Raw genomic sequence first — 24,700 nt, 5'->3', positions numbered from 1 at the left:
ATCAGCCTAAGAACTGTTATAAATGAATGAAAAGAAAAACTTGATAGAGTGAGAGAAAATTGTACATTTTATTCATGCACCTTGCAAGATACACCTTACAAGGTATGGGTACTTCACCTAGGCATGAAGCAGGACTTGGTCTTCAAAGTCAAGTAATTTATGGTCTTCAGAAACTCTTTCCCCTCCCTCTTGGATGTTCAACTCTCAGAGTTTGAGTTACAATCTAAGAGGTCCACCCATTCCATGGCATGCCCCTAATTTGACCCCCCCCCCACATCATACTATGCATGATATGCTAATGAATCCAAATCATCACAGCGGGTGTGTGGGTTAATATTCAATTACCTAATTGTGCAAACTCAGTAGCATTAGGTCAAGATCCCTAGGTCACTCTTGACCCCTTGAGAACTGGTTTGGGGTTTGGTATCCCTGGAATGGGATTAGGAAAATTCTTCCAGTCTTGTGATTGGCTGGGCCATTCCCCCTTTGTAATGGATTCCCTAAGGGCCCCCCTCCACACCCTGTGAAGACCAATACCCTTCATTTCTCACAAGAGCTAAGAATGGATTAAATGAATTCCTGTCCTAAAGAGGATCAGAAGGAGACCAGATAGATAAACAGAAAAAGATTAAAAAGGTTTCAATGATATTATTATTCAGTTGTTTTTCAGTCATGGGCTTTTTGTGGCAAACATACTGGGATGATTTGCTATTTACTTTTCTAACTCATTGTACAGATGAGGAAACTGAGACAAACAGGGGTTAAGTAATTTGTCCAGGGTCACACAGCTAGAAAATGTCTGAGGCCAGCTTTAAACTCAGGAAGATAATTCTTCTTGACACAAGGCCCAGCACTCTGGGCTCCTTGATCCTTCCAAGTGCTCCATGTTATAAGAGGGAATAATGAAACCTTTCTTTTATCCCATGAGCTTTTCATTTGATGCTGTGGGTAAGGTTGTCACCCTAGTGAATCTAAATTCCCCATCCAGAAAATCCTAAGAAGACAAGAACACAATATTGAACATTTCTGTTCTCTGTCTATTCCTGGGGCCTGGGTTCAAAGTGGAAGTAGTTCTTTGCATAATGACATATTAAGTCTCACTGCTTAGTCTGGGAATGAAGAATCAAGTAGAGTCATCTACTATAGAGTCTTCACTGGGCAATATAGTGGTCTGACATGTGCTGGGACTTTAGATTTAGAATTAAAAGTGACCAGCAGAAGATTAGTCCAGCCCCTCATTTTACATATAATGAACCTGAGACTCAGAAAGTTAATTAAAATACCTAACCAAAATTCCAACTCAATTCTTCTGGCTCCAGGTCCAGTATTCTTTATAAGGCATCATGCTGCCTCCTTAGGAAATGTGGTGGCCATTGGTTATAATACCATATTCAGAAATGCATTTTTGCTTTATAGTATCTGAAGGCTGGGACATGAATTATTCATGATTTGAATTTGTGAAAGAGAATTGAACTCCTGCTTTTAAAACCATGACCTCCAGAGTTTTAAAGTTGAGCAGAAAACTGGAGGAATTGAGGGCCCAAGTGGTACTTGCATCAGCAATGCCAAAAGAATGTCTAATATTTAGAAAAGTAGTAAAATTTGAGAAGTGAGCAATTTGATATGAAGATTATTGGAGAAAAGGATGAAGTATGGCTTTCTAACCATTGCTTCATATACAGGAATGTTGAATGCCTGGTACAGGTTATAATACATTCAGGAGAGCAATAATGAGAAGACTACTTGGAATCTCAGTGATCTAATTTAAAAAAACTTTAAGCTAAAAAAATAAGAAGGGAAGAGAGTATCAGTTTCAACCAGGCTAAATAATCTCTGCGGTCCCATAATCTAACTCTGAAGTTCAACAATTTAACATATCTAACATTTGTTAACAGTGCCTAGTATGATCAGGATACCATTCTAGGCACAAATACAAAAACAAAACAGAATTGTCTCAAGGATATAGTATGTACACAGATAGGTACATGGGAGAGTAGGTTTACATAGCATCATCATTGAATAGGGCATAGGATTTAGAGTGTTGAATCAGTCAGAAAGTAAACATTTTTTTAGTTGCACTAAAGTGCTAAGTGCTGGGGATACAAAAAATGAAAAACAGTCTCTGTCCTTAAGGTTTATAATCTAATAGGGGAAGACAACCCACAAAAGAAAGCTAAAAAGTGGTGGTGAAGGAAAGTATCCAGTTAAGTAGTGCACTTAGGAGGAAATTAAGAGTTTGGTGATCTTTGAGCCCTGTTTAAGTGGAGGCTTTCGAAGGAGTTCTTTTCTCTGTCCCCTAGTCCTCTAATCAGAAGGTCAGAAGGTATTGAGAAACTGGAAGACCTGGGTTCAAATCCCATCTTGAACATTTACTTAGCTACAAGACAATTAACCTTTTTGTTTCTTAATTTTCTCATCTGTAAAATGATGGGTTTGGGCTTGATGGTTTTTAAAGTCTCTTGTAGCTATAAACCTATACTCCTTTCCCTCAATGATCCTAAGGCCATTAGGAGAACTTGGGTCCCATGGGTGGTAATTTTATCATCTACTCACAATATCAAATAAAAATCTCATGGGATAAGAGAGAGACTTCACTACACCTCCTTTTAGGCAGATGTCCTGATAACTTCTGCCTTCTTGAAACCTGAGAAGGGACAGTGAGGAGGAAGAAATGCCTTGTGAATCTGATGCTTTTCTTTCTTCAAATAATTCCAGACCTAAAATGGATCTATGTTTCTGTTTAGGCCTTGGAGGTATACTGATGTTTGATCTGTAAGGGCCCACGAAAGTTCAGTTGGATCATCCTTTCACATCAGACAGAACTATTCTGAAACCATCCTAAAACCAACAGATCTAAGGGTAGAACTGGGACAGTCCTTAGAACATGTTCATTAGTCTCTGTTTGTTGGGTGTGGATACCTGGAGCTTTGGTAATACCAAGGCTCTTTCTAGAAATGTGATGCAAAGTACTCTTTATTTTCTGTTAGCTTGATGTGTCTACTGGAAGACCAGCAGCAATTCCACTTGTTAGATCTCTGGTGTACCAATCTTTTAAAGGTCTCAAGGCTATTCTATCATTGATATTCATTCACTTGAGATCCTGAAGGAATAAACATAAGAGACAGAGCTCCTAGGTGAGAAGATAAGACAACTACCATTTTTGTTCGTTGCTTTCTCTCCTACCACATGGAGGCCTATAGCAAGCAATTCTACTTTATTTGCCACTGGGAAAGAGCAAGTTTTCATCTATTTAATCTTTTATTTGCTCATTCAGTTCTGGCTCATCAGAAAATTTAAAAGACTTTTCCACCACTCAGTAAGCTGACAGGAAATAAAAAATACATATGTATATTGATGAGGAAGAAGAAAGGAAAGGCCCCTCATTATACAAATAAGGAATTAATCATACTTTCTGTGAATTCTAAGAGAGAGGCTCTCATAGACTCTTCCTAAACACTTTTATGGTCTCCTAGCTGCCATTTGTGTGAATTTCCCTTATCAGTCTAAGCTGTTAGATGAGGAAGTTGTTTAAACTCCCTGGGTCTTCTCATCTCTAAAGTAAGGTTGCAGTAGGTTCTGGCTGTTGTTCATTGGAATGAAAAAAAAAAGAAGACATTTGCTTTTCTTGGCTTGTTTTTGTGGAAAAGATGATCATAATGTGTTTTAGGAACAGAAGCCAGAAAACTGGGAAAATCAAAGGTAATGCCTTCCTTTCTGGTTAAAATAATAAGCAAGAATCCAGAAGAGAAGAAATATCCAGAGTGTGGGATCATGAGATTTTTCATAAAAAGAAACATTGGTTTATTATAAATCAATCATTTCAGACAAAACTCAGTGCTAGAAACTTATTTGTCAGTTTGATCAGATTCACAGCATTCATAATGAACAATAAAGACCATTTGTAAGTGTCTGGAGTTCCAAGAAAATTCAGATAAATTAAAAGTCAGTGACTGACATAAGTTGGGATGATTATGAAAAAATGGTTGTGAAATGCTATGGAATCTCTTCCCCTTATTCTTTAAGCCCTCTCCTCCTCCCTCCCATGACAACAAATTACCTCTTAATTCCTTGACAATGACTCTATACTAAACTCATGACATCCTGTAACATGAAGTCTCACAACTCTAGGATTACTCTAGGATTGCTGCCAGTGAAGAGCAACTGATTTCTATTATGAAATAGTGGCAGCACTGCTTCTCTCCTCTTTTCTACATCAGAATTTTTCCTGTATCATTACTTTGTCTCTCCTCCTTCCCTTCTAACTGCTAAATTCAGTGACCTGAATTCTGCTCATGTCATTCCGTTTCAAGTCATAACTGACATTGCCAACCACCTCCTCCTTCTCCAGAAATATTCTTGACCCTTATCCTCTGTGAAACTGTACTATTCATTTTCTCCTCTAATCACCATGACTTTATATCATTTATGGGCTCCCTTTTCTTCTATCTTAGAACTTCAAATATTTCCTATTTGACCCACTCAAATTCTTGGCTGATGATTAATTGTTGACTGCCAATCCAAGCCTCTTGACTTAATCATACTCTTCAATAACTGCCTTGCCCTCATGTGTATATCCTTCTCTTCCAACTGTTCTAGCTCTTCTTTCTATGTTATCTTCCCCAATATGTTCTATCTTTCCCCCTTCCAATTAAAATATAAACTTCTTGTGAATAGGGACTGACTTTTGTTTGTATCTGACTTATATTTGTATCCTCTCTACAATAGTATTGTATTCAACATAAAATTCTTAATAAATATTCTATCTGTTCATTTGTTTCAGTCAGGTCTGATTCCAGCTCATTTTATAGATGAGAAAAGTGAGGCAAACAGGTTTCAGTGACTTGGCCTGGGATCACACAGCTAATAAGTTTTTGGGGGCAGTTTTGCACTCCAGATGATGGGTCTTCCTATCTCAGGGGATGGAGTTCTATCCACTGTGTTACCCAGCTACCCAGGATTCTACCCACCTAGACATTTTCTCAGTTTTCTCTCCTATCTTCCTTTATAATCGCATTCATCCTGACAACTTATTTTCTGATCCCATCTCTGTTTGTAGAAATCCCTCAAAACCTCTCAGGTCCAGAATCATCTCAGTTGCTAATGATCTCTTTTTCCTTAGAAATCCTACCATATCACTTTGTACTTCTCTCATGGAAGGAAAGAAATCGATTCACAATACATCTACTAGGCACTTGTGCTAATTGCTTTCTAAATATTATCTTATTTGATCTTCACAACAACTCTTTGAGGCAGGTGCTATTAATCCCCAATTTTCAATTGAAGGAAACTGAGGCAAATAGGTTAACATAGCTAAGAAGTGTCTGAGGTAGAATTTGAACTCGGGTTTTTCTGTCTCCAGGTTCAGTACTCTATCCATTAAGTCACTTGACTGAACTTAACAAATAGTTTGCATTATATTTATTTGTATATATTTCTTTAAATGAACAGGGTTAGAGGGCTTGCAGATTCTTGTTTTATGATCTTCTGACTTGGCCTGGTCTTACATGACATCCTCAACAGATTTATTTTTTTTCCCTCAACTTCTTTTCTCTGTTTTGTGAGGCAAAAGTTACATCATCTTTTCATTTTTCTCTGTAGTGTTTTTCAAATGAGGGAATATTCTAAAACAGTGCTAATTTTGACTTCCATGTGTTAAAGAGATCAAGAATATGTCAGTGCAAAGCCATTTCTGGGCTTTTCAGGCCTGCAAAGAGTCTGCTCATTTAACACATCTAAGAAATTATGAGTCATTGCCTTAACTTACAATCATTTCCTGTTTTTCTCAGTACTCAGGATGGGTTATAAATCCTATCCAGATCTTTATTTTTTTTTCCTAATTGAATATTGAATGTGATTTTTGATCTAGTCAGTCTAATGCACATTAAAATTTCCTGCCTATTTCAATATTCTGTTTGTGTGTGTGTGTGTGTGTGTGTGTGTGAGAGAGAGAGAGAGAGAGAGAGAGAGAGAGAGAGAGAGAGATCAGTTCTCTAGAAAAGTCATTCTACAACACTCTATATTCTACAATACATTCTACAACAAAGGTCATTCTAGTAAAACATAAATTATTGCAGGTTCTTTCAAATTGGAAATACTTCAAGTAGGATTCTGTGATATTGTATACAATATATAATGTCTGTGCTTTGGGGATCCAGTGTCTCTTCAGTCTCTTTTCTCATCTTTCCCTCCTCACTTGTTTCTCTGGTTATTGTCTTTCTGAAAACAGAAAACAAGCCCCCATACAGCTAATCAAATCTCATGTGCCATCTGTTGCAAAGAATTAAAAAACTGAGTTCCATGAAGAACTTAACGAGATCTTCCAAACCAAGTTCATGTATGCTGTAATAGTTCACTGGCTTCAGGGCAAGCCAAGGAAAATTATAGGATGAGATTAAAAAAAATATCTTGGGAGTTATAGTTTAAAAAATTCAGATAAACAAAAATAGAAATAAAGATAATCAAAGGATAAACAAACCTGAAAACAAACAAAAAACCCATTGAGTTGGTTAATAAACTGGAAGTTGATTGTTTGAAAAGACAAAACAGAAAAATAAAGGAAATTAAGTAAAGGGAACTGACAAAATCAAAGATTAAGAATTTCTTTCACTAATGAAAAGTAATAGAAATTATTAGAAACTATCTTGTCCAATTATACCAGCAAAATTGCTCTTATATGAATTAGAATATTTAGAAAATATAAAATATCTAGGTTAAGAGAATGAAAAATAGAAAATTTAAACAGTCTAGTCTTAGAAAAAGAAATTAACAAACCATAAACTCACAAAAGAAAAGATCATAGGCTCAGATGGATTTACAAGTGAATCCTATAAAATATTCAAAGAATAATTAATTCTGGTATATAATACTGTACAAAATATAAAGAAGGCATTCTTCTAGACTCTTTTTATTAGACAAATTTGGTTCTTATACCTGAACTAGATGAACATAAAGCAGAGAAAGGGTATAAATATATCTCTAATAAATATGTAGGCAAAAGTATTGGATAAAAATATTAGCAATAAGGATTCAGAAACATTGAAAAAATATTAACTTTAACCATATTAGCTTTATAGTAGGAATTCATGGTTGGTTCAGTATTAGTAAAGCAGTTGAACATAATTGCTCATTAATATAAAGTCTAATACAATCATGATATCAACTGATAAAATAAAAAACTCTTTTTTGTTAAAAAAAAATCAAACAGGCATTTTTAAGTACTTAGCATGTGACAGATACTGGGTAGACTGTTCCTTTTAACCACGCTTTAGCTTACATTCTAACAGAGGAATTAACAAGTACCTGCATAAGTATATAAAAATACAAAAAATAAATAGAATTAAAAACAAGTGTACATATAAGTATATGAAAAATAAATGCAAAATTAATTCATGGAAATAAAATAAAGACAATGTTAGTTGGGAAGGGGGATTTGGAAAAAGAAGCCTTGCAGAAGAAGTATTCTGAAGAAAAAGGATCCTTTGGAACAAATGTAAGGAAAGAATGTGTTCCTGTCACTGGGTTGGACAGGGTAATCAGAGATGGAGAGCTGTGTATGAGGAGCAGAGAAAAAAATCAATCTGACAGGATTATAAGAAGGGAAGTGATGTATAATTAACAAATAAAGTTAGATTTGTACCAAATTGTGATGAGCTTGAAAAGTTGAAAGAGATATTTATATTTCAACCTAGAAGCAAAAGGGAGCCACTGAAGTTTATTGAGTAGAGTCTGGGCTTAAGGGAAACCACAGGAAGAGAGAATGGATGGTATGGAATTGGAGAGATTTGTGGTGGGGAAAAAAATGAAATAGTGATTGGGATAATTTAGGCAAGAGATGAGAACTTAAGGTCGTGAGAAGAGAGAAGGGGTCAGATGCAAGAGATATTTTAGAGATAGAAACACAATACTTGGCAACTGGATATGAGAGATGAGGGAGAGTGAAGAGATGAATATAATACTGAAGTTATAAACCTGGAAGACTAGAAAAATGATGGTACTTTCCACAGGATAGGGAAGTTTGAAAGAACAGTGGGTATTTTGAAAGTAGGGCCAAGGAAATTTTTGGAATTATTTGGACAGGCCAAGTTTGAGATGCTTTGGGGACATTCAGTTTGAAATGTCTAATAAATAATTGGTGTTGTGAAACTGAAATTCAGGGAAAACTTTGGGATTGAACATATAACTCTGGGAAGTATTTACATGGAAATGATAATTAAACCCAAGGGAATTAATGAGGTCATGAAGAGAAGAGGGCCAAGGATGGAATTCTGTGGAATTCCCACAGTTAGGGATTATGAGGTGGATGATGAACCAGAAAAGGATTTGTAATGGTTAGTATGAAATCCTGAAAGAAGACAGTATCAATGAGAAGAATATGGTTAACAAAGCTGAATGCAGCAGAGAGGTCAAAAAGGATTAGGACTCAGAAAAGACCATCAGATTTGTCAATTAAGAGAACTTTGGATCTTTGGGGAAAAAAATAGGTTCACCACAATGATGAGACTGAAAGTCAGATTGCAAGGGTGGAGGAGTGACCAAGAGGATGAGAACTATTAGGTAGCAAACACTGAAAACTATTTCAAGTAATAAGGCTGAGAAGGGAAGAGGAGAGATATAAGATGATAGCTTGAGAGTATGACACACTCTAATGAAGGCTTTTTTTTTTTCAGGATGGGAGAAATTTGGGGATATTTGAAAGTAGTAGGGAGGGAAACAATAAAAAGTTCAGTCAAAAAACATTTTTCAAGTACTTTTTGTGTATCAGACACTGAGCTAAAGTGCTGGAGATATAAAAAAAAATGCAAAAAAACAACCAGTCTCTTTTGAGGTGGAGAGATTGAAGGATTTCAGGGACAAAAAGGGGTGGAATTAAGGGCAATGTAAAAGAGTCTGGCCTTGGAGAGAAGGGTCCCCTCATTATTAAAGATTGGAGGAATGTGGGGGGGGGGGGGTTGAGAAGAGAAGGGGAGAAATAAGAGGTCATGGATAATGGCTCAATTTTCCCCCAGTAAAGTTGTTGTTATTGTGAGGACCTCATCTGACAGGGTGGAGGGTGAGAACTGTGGGAGATTGGACAAGATTAGAGAAGTTTATAATTTTATAATTTGTGAATTGTTGAATGTATTAAAGAAGAATAAATTGATTGTCTTGCCACATTGAGATGGTGAAAATAATATAAGATTAACAAAATTAGCAAGGGATGAGTAATAATAGGACAAGAGTATAAGAATATAATTAAGACTGTAGAATGGAATTGATTAACTCTAGGATAAAGATTGGGAAGAAAGAATGTGAAGCCAGAACAGGGTTAATATCCTGAGAATGAACTGAGGGAGACAAAGATTGGAGGTCTCTATGAGGGTTACCAAAAAAAAACCCCATTAAATAAATAAATCAGGAGATTTCTTAATAAGGAGATGCAAAAAATCCTAGAGGAGCTCCAACAAAGTACTTAGCACCAGAGCACCAGAAAGAACAAAGGCAAAGAATCCAAAGAAAACCTTAATAAGCTCTTTTATCCAGTCCTTTGGATCTTTGGAAAAAATAGGTTCACCACAATGATGAGATCAAGTCAGATTGCAAGGGTGAAGTAGTGACCAAGAGGAGAACTGTCGGCAGCAAGCAGTAAAAACTTTTTCAAGTAATATAGCTGAGAAGAGAAGAGGAGAGATATAAGATAGTTTGAGAGTAAGAAGATTAGTAGAAGGTTGCATATAGTCTGAATGGACATCAACTGGAGAAGAAGGCCTAAGTTGCTTTGTTAGGGAAAGCCATACCAGAGTCAGATCAGACCAGGACAGTTCTGGGCAGCAGATTCCTGCAGGTCCATCTTTAACACCCAGATCTTGGGGGGAGGGGAGAAGAAGAGAGAAGAAATTGTATGCACAGTACATATTCTGAATTTGGGCAAACCATTTAACTTCTCTAGGATTCATTTTCCTCATGTATAAATTGAGGAAGGATGGACTAGATAAGTGGGTCAAACTTGGATAGAAACTAAAGCAAATAATCTCTATCTAAGGATTCCAGGACTTTTGGACTTGATGATTAACATTTGATTTGTAATTAGAGGATCTGGGTTTGGACCTTGTCTCAGCAGTGTGACACTGAACCTCTCTGTTCCTTTTAACCACTTGAGAATGGCTTCCACCAAGGCAGTTAGGCACTGCAATGGATGAGAGCCCTGGTCCTGGAATTAGAATGATCTGAACTCAAATCTTGCCTTAGACATTTACTAGTTGGGTAACCCTGGGAAAGGCACTTAACCTCTGTTTGATTCTGTTTTTTTCCACTATAAAAAGGATCAATAATAGCTGCTACCACCTAGGGCTGGATATCGAATTAAGTAATATCTATAAAAGGGTTTAGACAATGCCTGGAATACAGTAAGCACTTAATTAATGCTTTCTTTAACAATTTTTACTCTTTGCAGATCATAGTGTTGGCTGTCAACTGGCCTCCAAATCATTCTCTCTTTTTTTCCAAGGAGTTCCACAACTTTCTTATTGTCTTCTTTTCTCCCCAATTACTACCTCAGACATCCCAGATCACATTCAAATATTGCACTTCCTTGGTTTAAAAAAAATGAGACTTTAGTTTACTACAAAGTCCTATCATTTCAACTTTTTCTGTATCTCAACCCTCCATTACATTGAGTAGGGAGTAGAGCTAGAGAGGATAAAAGGAATAATTACAGTTCAAAATCAGATATTTTCCTATTTTAGCTAATATTTTTCTTAACTGTAGCTAAACTCTGTTATTTATTTCTTTTTTTCCCATACCAACAAGCATATTTTTGCATGAAATTGCAAATCTATTATGTGCAACTTGCTATTGCTTTTAAATACATAATTAAATTTTCATTTCTTTCTTCCCTTCCCCCTCCCCTGCTGTAGAGATGGCTACCATATACAATTTGTGAACTTGTATATATGTGTATATATTTATATATATATATGTATATAATGATTTTATACATACTTCTATTTATTAGCTATTTCTCTGGATGCAGATAGCATCCTTCTTCATAGGTCCTTTGTGGTTAATTTGGGTAGTTATAATAATAACAATGACAGTTACTCAAAGTTATTTTTAAAACAATATTGCTGCATACACACACACACACACACATAACCTTCTCTTGGCTCTACTCATTTCACTTTTCATTATTTCATGTGAGTCTATCCATGTTTTTCTAATATCATCAAGCTCATCATTTCCTATAGCACAATAATATTCCATCACAATCATATAACCACAACTTATTCAGCCATTTTCCAATTGATGGACATCCATGCAATTTCTAGTTTTTTGCTACCACCACAAGAGAGCTACTATAAACATTTTAGAACATATAGGTTCTTTTCCTTCTTCCCTGATCATTTTTGGAAATAAGCCTAGTATGTTATCTATTATTTTTACTAAGCAAAAAACCAGCAAAGAATGGTGGGGACTTCTGAAACTTTTGAGGTAGAAGGGACCTCAGGATCATATAATTGAATCTGCTTATTTTACAAATGAACAACTAAAGCTGGGTTTGTCACTTTCCCAAGTCACACAAACAGGGAAATAGCAGAGTCAGGATTTGAAGCTCTCACTCCATTCCCCCCATGCTATAAATGAAGAAACAGGTCTGAGGTTAAGATTTGAAGCCTAGTTATCTGACTCCAAATCTGACACATTTCCACTGAACCATGGGAGTGGCTATAACTTCATGGAGATTTACATACCCATGATTGCATACATATAGTGAGGAATTATATAGCCTCTGTTGAATTTGCCTTGTCTCTCAATTCCAGAGAAACTGGTACAATTGATAATGATTTCTGGGGACAATGATTGTGTTGATGTGTTATCCTTTATAGGTAAGAAGACAGTCCTGTGTCGTTTGGGCTGAAGTGAAAGGTAAGATCCTTTGCTGCCTCACTTTCCCCTCCACTTTTTCATCTCTCCCTACTCACCCCCCCCCATTCTCCTTCCAAGGAGGCAGAATCCCAGTTGTTTCAATGAGTCACAGCTTAATTGCAGTAAGTTATGCATTTACACAGAGGTGCAATAAGGGTAGAAGAGGACAGCATATGATTCATCTGGGAAGTTGAGTTACATCCAAAGGGTTTACAAGAAAAGACTGGCCCTCAGGCATGAAATTGGTGGAGAATTATTTTAGGGAGTTTTTTCATTTCACTTGGGCCTTTCTAATTGGATGTGAAATAGCATCTCAGCATATAAAAATAATTCTGAGTATTTAGAATGACTTTGTGATTTGTAATTTTCTTAGTAGTAGCTGTTCTGCATGTTTAAAACTAGTTCAGATACTGGGGAGAACAATTTCCTAGGTTTTGTGCAAGAAGTCTTCCTTCCTGGTATACCCTCCCCTCCTCCCCCCTCCCCCCTCCCCCCTCCCCCCCTCATACCCCTGATCTTGGTTTCAGAATGCCTGGTTTCTTCCAAAACATAGCTCCCATGTCTGGCATGAAACCTTTTCTGATCTACTCCGCGCCCCCCACCTTCCTTCTTGGCATTCTCTCTTTCTTAAATTTACTGTATATTACTTGGGATGTGTTTTATATTTATTTATTTGTAAACCTTTTGTACCTACTGGGTTGCATGTAGTTTACTGAGGTTACAAATTATTTCTTTTTTTTTCCTTTTTTTGTCTTTGTTTCCCTTCCCCTGGCATAGTGCCTGGACATAGCCAGTGATTAATATATGCCCATTAAATTGTTGAGCTATTGAAGAAATGGATGTTACATTGTTCAATATATGCTCTGATCATATTTATGTATTTTTTTATGATTAACTGACCTATTGTGAAAATTCTAGGTAGCTTTGGAGTTGTCTTGATTCTCTCCAGCATATATTTTTTAATCATTCATAATCAATTTAATCAAATAACATTATATCTATCTATCTATCTAATTAAAAGGAAATTGGCTAAAAAGATTAGTATCTTTTTTTTAGGTTTTTGCAAGGCAAATGGGATTGTGATTTGCCCAAGGCCACACAGCTAGGTAATTATTAAGTGTCTGAGGGCAGATTTGAACCCAGGTACTACTGACTCCAGGGCTGCTGCTCTATCCACTGTCCTACCTAGCTGCCCCTAAGATTAGTATCTTCTAAAAACAGTCCCACTTCTTTTTAAATGTAAAGCACTAAACTGACTTCTGACATATTCTTGTTCAGCAGAATGAGATAATGAATGTATCAAGTGCTTCCACAATTTTAAAGAGCATATATGTGTCAGCTGTTGCTGTTATCATTGTCCATTTCCCTCTCCTCGATCTCTTGTTAGGAAGGCAGCTTGGTACCATAGGAAGAAAATCAGATTTGGAGTCAGAGAACCTGGGTTCTAGTGCTGACTTTATGATTTACCTGTACAATTCTGTAATTCTGTGAACCTATGAAGTTAATTAACCTCTCTGGGACTCAACTGTAAAATGAGGAAGATAGATGAGATGGATGACTTCTAAAATCCTTTCTAGCCTTAAATTTATGGTGCTGAATGATTTTTTTTTTGGTTTTTGTTTTTGTCTTTGAGTAATGTCTTGGTGATTCCCATTTCAGGGCAGCATTCTGTCAGAGAAAGCTTGGAGAAATTCAGGGTCAATATGGATCTCCTTTGCTAAGTTCTGACCTAGATTTTGCTTTCACCTAATGCTGCCAGCAAATGCTATAGTGGGGCGGCTAGGTGGCACAGTGAATAGAGCACCGGCCTTGGAGTCAGGAGTATCTGGGTTCAAATCTGACCTCAGACAATTAATAATTACCTAGCTGTGTGTCCTTGGGCAAGCCACTTAACCCCGTTTGCCTTGCAAAAGCTAAAAATGAAAAAAAAAGAAAAAAAAGGAGAACTGAATCCTTATCTTTTGAATCTGTATCCAGTAACTCTTTCTTTCCTTCATCATCCCAAAATACAGCATTTTCTTTTTCTTTTTTTTTTTTTTTTTAGATTTTTCAAGGCAAGGGGGTTAAATGGCTTGCTCAAGGCCACACAGCTAGGTAATTAAGTATTAAATGTCTGAGGCTGGATTTGAACCCAGGTACTCTTGACTCCAGAGCCAGTGCTTTATCCACTATACCACCTAGCTGCCCCAGGATTCAGTTCTTAACTCTATCTTTTAACAGTATGACTTAAGTAATTCCTTAGTTGCTTTGAGCTATAGGGAAGTGATGATTGAGGCAACCAGTTGGTGCATTGGACTAGAGTCAAGAAGATCTGAGTTCAAATTTGACCTCAGACATTTAATAGGAATGTGACCCTGGGCAAGTCACTTAATCCTGACATACCTTCAGGGGAAAAAAAAAAGCAACAACAAAAAAAAGAATAGTGAGGAGTCTTATAATAATAATAATAAATTGAGAATTATAGCAATAATAACCTACATTTTATAGTGCTTTCCACATTACCAAAAATTTCCCACAACAAATCTGCAAAATATAAGCATCCTTTCACAGATAGTATTTTTTACAAATTGAATGCTTGTGGCAGTCCTGTATCAAGCAAATCTTTTGACACTGAATTTTCCAGCAGCATGCACTTATATTGTGTCTCTATGACAAGTTTTGAAAATACTTGCAATATTTTAGACTTTTTAAATTATTATTATATCTGCTATGATAATCTGTGGTATGTGAGCCTAGTACAATTAGTAATTTTTTGGGGGCATCCCGGATAACCCATACAAAACTAAATGTCTGTGTTCTCAGTATTCCACTGACTACCCATTCTCTTTCTCCCTCTCCTCAGGCCTCCCTATTCGGTGACACACAGCAATATTGAAATTGGGTAATTAATAAACCTACAATGACTTGCTTCTGAGTGTTTAAGTGAAAGGAAGAGTTTGGCAAACTTCATTATTGTTTATTATCCATTATTAGTTGAAGAAATTGCCACAAGCACCAGCCTTCAACAACCACCACCTTGATCAGTCAGCAACCATCTACATTGAGACAAGCCCCTCTACTGTTAAAGATTATAATTTGCTGAAGGTTCAGATTATGGCCAGCATTTTTTTAGCCCTGAAATATTTTTAAATAAAGATATGTACATTTTTATTTTTAAATATTTTTATTTATTTTCATCCATATGCACATGCATATTTTTATAGTACAAAATTTCCTCCCTCCCTCCCTTCCCACCCCCTCCCCTCAATGCAAACAGTCAGATTAGCATTGAACATACATATTGGACAAACATGTTTACAGATTAGTTATTTTTGGTATGAGGAATTAGGATTAAGGGAAAGAGATACATAAGTGATAATTTTTATAAAGTGTTCATCAGATTCTGGAGGGTTGAGTATTTTTTTGCGTGTGTATGTGTCTATTTTGTTTTATTTTCTTTTTCTTCCTCTGGATGGGGATAACATTGTCCATAGCTAGTTTAATAAAGTTATCCTAGCTCTCTGAATGGTTGAGGAGCTGCTTCCATCAAGTTTGTTCATCTCACAATGTTGTTATTAATGTGTACATTCTACTCCCTTTGTCCAGCATCAGATCCTGTAACTCTTTCCATGCTTCTCTTGAATCACTCATGGTATCTTATATAGAACAATAGTATTCCATAGTATTCATGTACCATAACTTGTTTAGCCATTCCCTAATTGATGGGCATCCCTTCGATTCCCAATTCTTTGCCACTACAAAAAGATCTGTTATGAATATTTTGGAACATTTAGGACTTTTCCCTTTTTTATATAATTTCTTCTGGATATAGGCCTAGAATTGGGTCAAAGGGTATGGAACAGTTTTTTTTTTAGATTTTTCAAGGCAATGGGGTTAAGTGGCTTGCCCAAGGCCACACAGCTAGGTAATTATTAAGTGTCTGAGGTTGGATTTGAACCCAGGTACTCCTGACTCCAAGGCTGGTGCTCTATTTACTTCGTCACCTAGCCGCCCCCAGTATGGAACAGTTTTATTGATCTCTGGGCATGGTTCCATATTGCTCTCCAGAAAGGTTGGATCCATTCACAACTCCACCAGCAACACATCAATGTCCCAATCCTCCCACAACCTCTCCAACATTGATCATTTTTCCCTTTTCCCCATCTTGGCCAATCTGATTGGTGTGAGGTGACACCTCATTGTTGTTTTAATTTGCATTTCTAATAAATAATGATTTGGAGCACTTTTTAATATGATTATATATAGCTTTAATTTCTTCATTTGAAAATTGTTCATATCCTTTGACCATTTATCAATTGGAGAATGACTTGTGACCTTATAAATTTAATGCAATTCTCTATATATTTTAGAAATGAGACCTTTGTCAGAACTCCTAGTTGTGAAGATTGTTTCCCAGCTTCTTGCTTTCCTTCTGATTTTGGCAGTATTGATTTTATTGGTACAAAACCTTTTAAATTTAATATAGTCAAAATCATTCATTTTGCAGTTTATAATATGTTCTAATTCTTGTTTGGTCATAAATTTATCCCCTTTCCATAGATCTGATAGAGTATTTCTTGGTCTATTGATTTATCTATGGTGTCATTCCTGATGTCTAAATCCTGTGATATGTGCATTTTTAGACATAATACTACTGTACACTTAATAGACTGTAGTATAGTGTAAACATAGTTTTTCTATACACTAGAGAACAAAAAAATTCATGTGATTCACTATATGGTGATATTTGCTTTGTTGCAATGATATGGAATGTAAGCCTGCATTTCTTTAAGGTATACCTTTAGGTAATACTAGCATTGTTATCTCCATTTTAAAGATAAGGAAACTGAAGCCTGGAGTTTAGGATCAAACAACTAATAATTGGTCAGACTGTGAGTCAGTGTGAATCACTGCATCATAATTTCCTTATCACCATCTGTAAAATAAGGGACCTGGACTAAATAGCATTTGGAATCTGATTGATCTCTAGATTTTGATGCCTCAAGTACTCAAATTGCCTATCCAAGGGTGGTTATGGGAACAGAATTAGAAAGCCTGCTAAACACTATATAAATCTAAAAGAATATTATTGTTAAATACTTCTAAAATGATTCCACTTTCTTTCATTGCCCCAACCTTGCTTAGGTTTATTATTATACAGATACACATTCCCTTCCAAAGCTGTGCTTCTTGACCAGCTCCATATAGTAACCTTCCTTCTTCATGGTTCCTAATGTATCCTCAGAGAGAGTGTCAGAGAAAGGACTTAGACTGAACTGATAAAAGTAAAAATTATGATAGCTGGCATTGTTTAATTAATAATAATAATATTAACTAATAGTTATATAGCACTTTGGGCAGTGAGGTGGCACAGTGGATAGGGTACCAGATCTGGAATTAGGAACACATGAGTTCAAGTTAGGCCTCAGAGACTTCTTAACTGGGTGACTCAATCCTGTATGCCTGTTTCCTCATCTGTAAAAGGAGTTGGAAAAGAAAAAGACAAGCCATTTCAATACTTGACAAGAAAACCTCACATGGGAATCACAAAGAGTAGTCATACACAACTAAATAACAACATATCAAAGTGTTTTACAATATCATCTCACTTGGTTCTCTTAACACCCTTGAGATAACTGCTCACCTATTCTCATAGTGTCCATTGCCTAAAAGTTCAGTAATGTTTCTTTAACATTGGGGGTTTATCCCTGAGAATTGGGGAGCTGCTTTCTTTCCCTTATCTGTTAAGAATATCCTTTGCTCTGAACTTACACATGCTTTTGATTTCTGGTTCAATAATAAGGGATACAGGTCTCTTATGAGAAGAGAGCTATGTTTTCCTTTCTCTCATTTTTTTCAGGTCCTTAAATTCTCCATATCAATTCCCTTGGTACAAATTATTTAAAATTTAAGTTGTGACTCATGCTTAGAGTTTCCTCAGATATGGAGTAGAAAAGTACTTCAATGTACAATAAAAATCAAGTTTGGAAGAGGTATTTATTTCTTATTAACAAAAGTAATGCTAACAGATACAAGACTCATGCTTCCAGTAACAGAACAAGGATTTAGTCATTTAAACCAAACATAAATGTTAAGCAGAATTTAGTAACTTTAAGTTATAATTTGCTGTAATTTACTCTAATTTAAGTTATCTTTGATGCATAAACAGAACACAAAGCAGTTTGCAGGACTAGTGATTAGACCTTTAAATTTCATCTCAGCTCTGCAATATCTCCCTCAAAGTCCTTGAGTCCTGGCCCATGAGGCTAGGGGTTTGGGCTCCTCATATTTGTAGTCATTTTCTTTTCTTTTTCTTTTCTTTTTTTAAAGGATTTTGCAAGGCAAATGGGGTTAATTGGCTTGCCCAAGACCACACAGCTAGGTAATTATTGTGTCTGAGGTTGGATTTGAACTCAGTTCCTCCTGACTCCAGGGCCGGTGCTCTATCCATTGTGCCACCTAGCTGCCCCCTGTAGTCATTGCCAATGCAGAAGTTATCCTTGCTGACAAACTGTTTTCTTCACAGGATCCAGGACCTCCCAACTTCATGTACACCTTGAGAAAGTTGTTTAGGGACTCTATTCAGAAAAGGAACCACAAAGAGGAAAAGGCAGCCAGGGGACCAGATTTGTCTCACGCACTAAGGAGAAACCTTAGGGTTCCCTCCATAATTTTATGACAAAATGCTGCTTGCCACACAGAAATGTTGAAGAGGCTCAGCTGGAAAGCTGTCTTGTGTTTTTAAATGACTCAGCATCTCACTCAAATCATTTATCCTAAGTCATTTCAGCAGCTTCATTTACCCCAAACCAGACATTCATAATGATGACACATTTAGACCTCAAATACAACCATTTACTTAACTATTAGGTGAAAGCAATAATAAGAAAATAATAACATTCATATGAAAAGTGCATGAACAATAAATTCATCACAATCTATGCATAAATCTGGATCATATTTTCCTACTAACACATTTGTCTGTGGGGGGTGAGGGGGAGAGGGTACACATTAATATAATCCTGGCAGGGAAACACAAAAATGAGAAATGCTTATGTGATAGGGATAACTTTCCACTCAGGACTGCAAATATCAATGTCTTCTTTCTTCTTAGGCTGATAATGAAATGTGGCCTTGATGAACATAAACTCTCTGCTGAGCAGATGCCTCTATGCTAAGTTGAATTGGTCCGTGCTGTGTTTTTCTAACACCTCACTGAGCAAGTCTTTGTCAAAGTAATTGATCTTCTGGGCAACATCTCTAATTTTTTGCTTCCAAGCTGTTCTTTTGCTCAGTCATACCTATTCTCAATTATATCACAATTCTAAATTTTGCCATTTCATCTCTCTCTTATCTTTCTTGGTTCAGACTCTGGTTCCTTTCTGGAAATGATCCCACTTTAGTTTAATAACCAAATTTTCATATTCTTTTTTCTCATGTACTATAATCATAGAAAAATTCTGGTGTTCATTCATATTTCTTCAATTATTGACTTTCAATTTATCCCATTATTCAATATCTAAATCACTGAAACATATTCAATGCCCCCATTCATTTTTATATTCTTTGACTTGTCACATGTACAATGAATAATTTCTGATACAGAACTCTGACTGAATCTTAAGTAACTATTTAGCTTGTCACTTTAAGCAAAGCTATGCCCCAGACAAAAAACTCTCAAAAGCAGACCACTTAGTACCTGTTTTTCCTTCGTAATTAGACCTATGTCTTAGATAAATAAACTCTTATTCCCTTACATATAAGAAATTGGACATATATTGATTAATTTTTAAAAATAATACTTTCTATTTATATGTACTTTCAAGAGTTTTCAAACATTTTACATACATTACCTCAGTTAAGTCTCACAAAAATGTTGAGCTGGGTTACACAAATATTATCTTTTTTTTTAGATAACAGTTTTTTATTATTCCAAAAATCATTATAGTATTTTATATTATTATCTTTTTTTTTAAAAAAATACAAAAACCGGGGGTGGCTAGGTGGCACAGTGGATAGAGCACCAGCCCTGGAGTCAGCAGTACCTGAGCTCAAATCCCATCTCAGACACTTAATAAGTACTTAGATATGTGGCCTTGGGCAAGCCACTTAAACCCATTTGCCTTGCAAAAACCTAAAAAACAAAACAAAACAAATTAAAAAAATACAAAAACCAAGTGGAGGGATTAAATGACTTAGTCATAGTCAGACAAATAATAAATGGTATAGCTAGAATTGGAAGGATGTTTTTTGAGTCTCAGTCCAGTGCTCTTTCCTGTTATATGATTCTTCTTCCCCCAAGTAAGCCCAAATAAATGATTGCTGGGGTAGCTGGGGAAGATGAAGGAAAGTTTAGATCCAAAGGAGATTAATATTCACTTATGCCCTTGATTGACCTGCATTCAAAGACTGAAGACTTCATTAAAAAAGTGAATCCTGACTTCCCCATAATGATATATATTACTTCTCTAAGGTAAAGCCAAAATCAAGGATCTACTATGCTTTTTGGTCAGGTGAACAATATTTCGTTGAATGATCCTATCATATCTCTTGCGACATACTTTGATCCAGAGACACTAATCTACTGGCTATTCCATGAATAAGCCTCTCCATCTCTCAGCTCTAAACACTTTCTCTGGCTGTCCTCAAGCAGAGAAAGTTGTCCTGGCTTCCCTGGCTTCCTTTAATAAAGCCTCAACTAAAATCCCATTTTTCATAGGAAACCTTCTCCAGCCCCTCTTAATTCCAATGCCTTTCTTCTTTTAATTATTTCCTTATTATCTTATTTATCCTGTATCTCTTTCATTTGGATAAATTTGTATGTTGTCTCATTCATTAGATTTTGAATTCTTTGAGGACTGGGATTTTGTTTTGCCTCTTTTTGAATATCTAGTGTTTAGCACAAAATAGGTACTTGACAAATGTTGATTGATTGACTAAAGTCCTAGAACAGGACAGTCCAAAATACAGCCCCCTCCTTTCCCCACCATGTGCCTGCAGTGCAATTTTATGTGGCCCACCTGTAGTTTTTAATATTCACAAAAGAAAAAAATAAAATAATAATTTACATGGATTGTGTATTAGATTTTTAAAAATTCCATCACTAATAAACAATCTTGTTGATGTTGATTTTCTTTGCTGTTTTTAAGCAGTATTACAGATGGAACATATTGCACAGAATTTTCAATCGATATATGGGATGCATTCTGTCTGTACAATGCAGGCTAGTCAGTATGCACCCACTGTTTGCTTTTGCGTTTCATGCCTTTGCCTGTCATATTGATGGTGCGTGTTCCCCCATTTTCTAAGAAGTCATGAGACAACCATTTATATCTAAAAATCTTGTTCCCGGAACCCTCATGCAGCTCCACATCCACTGAACACAGACTGCATTTTTTTTTATCCTGGGTGCTGCCCTTGAATAATTATTTTATTTTGATGTGGCCCTAAGATAACCTAATGTTGGATACCCCTGTCTTAGAGAATGTGATACGCAGCAAAGCCTTAAGTTCAAGCAAAACATTACAAACAGCTCTCCCAGCGTCTGAGCTCTGTTTACCTGAGATGAAATATAGTCTGAAAAAAAAAATCTCTTCCATGTAAACTTTCTTTTGCATCCAACCCTAATGTTTGTGTATCACCTTCTCCCCTCAAATATATTTTACCACCACCACCACCACCACAAAAAAGAGAAGTCACTTCTTTTATTTTCAAAGTAATATATCATTTTGTTATTATTTCAAAATAATATATCATGAGTGAATAAAATAGCAAATCCTGTGTTCTAATTAAATACCTTTAATATTTCCTGTTTATAAACTCAGCTTAGGGAAACATTGCTTTTCATTATACCCAGAGAAAGGTCATTGCTTCTCTATATAAACTAAGGATTCTCCAGGGCCTTTTCTTGATCCCTGTTTTCTCTATATTCTTTCCACTTATCTCCCATATATTTAGAAAGATGCTAATTACCCTCTTAATACCTTCCTGCTGTTCTCCACATACTAATGCTAAGCAATTCTTCTAGTTTCTTTTTATGAGGACCTCATGACCCAGAGGCATAAATCTCCAAGTTTCTCTGAATTTTTCTCTCCAAGTGAATACATGGAAAGTCCCTGAATTTAACATTCATTTCAAACTCATTCACTTAAAGCTCCACCAGAGTGAATGATTTTTCAATTTTACAACTTGGTTACTAAAAGGGACCAGATTGTTATTTTACTAATCATTTTAAAATCACTAAATGAATAGAATCGGTCATACAAGTCATGCGAGTTTCTTCCTGTTTTGGTTGCTATTTGGGGCCCAGGTGTTCAAAAAGGCTCTTCAGCAGGGATGACATCTTATGATGGCTGTTATTCAGTTACTTAACTTGAAAACGCTTTTGTTTCAGAGGTACTGCAAAGAGTTCCTTGATATTTCTAGACTCACTTTAATTGCTTTTAGCCAAGATATTAGAAGTCTAATCAAGTCAATAGGGAAGGGTGGTAGAAGTCCCATGAGAGACGCAGGTGCAGCTTGGAAATTAAACTGGATTTGAGATATTCACAGCAAATTGACTCCATTCAAGATGGATTTTTTTTTTCTCCCAGGTGCTGAGACTCAAGTCCCAATAGGAAAAGTACGTCATTATCATTTTCGCTGGTTCCTTAAGTCACTGGGATATTGATTTCTAGTTTTTAGACTCTCTCTTCACTAGACACTTCACTATAAATAGCTTCACAGTTTCAGATCTTAGAGTGCTTCAGGGTTGTCATTAAGAAGAGTTCTCTGGTTCTTCCTGCTTCAGGGTTGTCATTAAGAAGAGTTCTCTGGTTCTTCCAAAACACAGCAGTGCTACCTGAATTATAATCATTACAAACAATTACAAAAGTCTTTTGTCATGAACTGTATACATGAGTATGTCAGTATGGATCTTATTGATTTATTGCTGGTAGTGAGGGGATCAACTTTGTTCTTTCAAGAAAGTTGGGGTGTTAGGTGAAGCTATCAAAGTTTTCTTTTTAAGTATTTGCTGAATTATCTGCTGAACCAAATATAGAAATATAGATACAAAGATATATACCATTTCAGGCATAAAGTGAAAGTTGACTTGTTTAATTTATGACAATGAATTTCCCAGGAGTTAACTTGAGATAATAATCCTTGCACTTGGGCAATATGGAAAGATGGTGCCATGTTAGACTTACAAGGACCCAGATCTCTCATAGTGAAACACCCTAACAAAGCTCTAAAAATGTATCAGAAGGAACAAGAATGAAGACAAACAAAAATATAGTTTCCTCCATCCAGTTCAAGATGAAACAAAAGGACTGCCAGCATCTTAAGGAAGTGTTGAACAGAAAATAAATTGTGATAGGTAAAAGATGAAGTGTGATCAATATGGTTAAGAATCTCACTCCAGGCAGGAGTAAGAGCTAGACTATCACTAGCTATATGATAACCCAGGGGCTCAGTCTTAAGCTGGAAATAGGATCAGGCCTATTGTCCGTTATGATGATACTGAGGGACCCTAGACCCTTTCAAGTCAGGACACAGGGCTAGACTAGGGCAGAAGTATAGCCTCATCCAAATCTGAGACAGGAGACAAGGATAATGTCCAGTGTTGGAACTCAAGGGCCCATTTGTAGCAGGAGACAGTACCAGTTGAGCATTCAGGCAACCACACCTAACTCCACATCTAAACAACTTAAGCCCCTCAGTCCCATCCAGAACTGGGCCCAAAACACAACGGGAAACAAGACCAGATCTTCCTCCAGGAGCTTAGTCTTCACCAGCACTTTAGGGCCTACATATACCATACAGGACAATGGAAGTATAGATTAATTCAAGCAATCCGGAAACCGAAGCTTCAGATTGTGAATTTATGTAAAGAAAATACTGAACACAATGAAGAGATACCTTGGATTAAGAGTAACACAAAGAATAAACCCAGGAGAAGAATGTAATTCCTTAACACGTTCAAGCAGAGCCTCAGGAAAATAATGTCCTAGATAGAGACGAGAATTTTTAGGAGAGGTGAAACAAAATCGAGAACTAGGAAAGAAAAATGGCAAGGAGTATTATTGCCTCAGGACAGATGAGGTCTCATCTTAAATTACTTCAATCTAGATGCTGCTCTGAGTCTTTCTGCTAGGATAGGGCTTTTAGGTTTCCTGCACTGAGAGATAACTCTAGACCTCTATCTTGCTATGAGACCATATGAGACAGACCTTACTCAAGAATTGAACTTCTTGAAAACTAGAATAATCCAAACATAAAATGACTAAGAAAAGTAATGAACAGAAAGTATTAAAGTATTAACATAAATATTAAAAAAGTAAAATTTAAAAGAAAACAGAAGAATATATAATGTATTATTTATTTTAAAAAATGACCTGGAAAACAGGTCAAGAAGAAACAATCTAAGAATCACCAGACTACCTGAAAATTATCTTCCCCCTTAAAATAATTCTTGGATACTATAGTTCAAGAAGTCATAAATTAAAACTACTCAGATCTCTTAGAACTAGATGAAAAATAAAAATAAAAAGAATATAATGGTAACATTCTGAAGGAAACTCAAAATAAAAACTCTTAGAAAAAAACATCATGGTAAAATTGCAGCTACTGCTAACAGTCAAAAATGATCACATCATACAAGATTTTGGACCTGTCACTATAAAAGTGGAGATCTTGGCATGTGATATTTTAAAAGGCAAAAGATGAAGGCTTATAAATAAAAGCAGCCTATTAGAAAAATTGAATATAATCTTATATGGGAAAAAATGAAATAGAGAACTTCTAACTATTCTCTATTAGTTGACAAGTTCCTTATTCT

General features: G+C 36.0%; 1 protein-coding gene across 16 annotated transcripts in view; it reads left to right on the top strand.

Annotated features, from left to right (window-relative positions):
• SUSD1 (sushi domain containing 1) overlaps window positions 1-24,700 on the top strand; it is a 396,750-nt gene that overhangs the window by 281,855 nt on the left and 90,195 nt on the right. For 12 of the 16 annotated variants that reach the window (XM_074207538.1, XM_074207542.1, XM_074207544.1 and 9 more), the window contains one exon: window positions 11,862-11,901. The exons of 3 other annotated variants lie outside the window; for them this stretch is intronic. In XM_074207538.1, coding sequence (XP_074063639.1) covers window positions 11,862-11,901 — 40 coding nt within the window. Of the gene's footprint in view, window positions 1-11,861; window positions 11,902-14,743; window positions 15,060-24,700 lie in introns of those variants that run through there. One more of the 16 variants, XM_074207540.1, reaches the window with a different exon arrangement.

Source organism: Macrotis lagotis, chromosome X, assembly GCF_037893015.1.
Source record: "Macrotis lagotis isolate mMagLag1 chromosome X, bilby.v1.9.chrom.fasta, whole genome shotgun sequence".
Taxonomy (NCBI): domain Eukaryota; kingdom Metazoa; phylum Chordata; class Mammalia; order Peramelemorphia; family Peramelidae; genus Macrotis; species Macrotis lagotis.
Note: the sequence above shows the minus strand (reverse complement) of the source record. Positions and strands in the feature narration are given on the sequence as shown.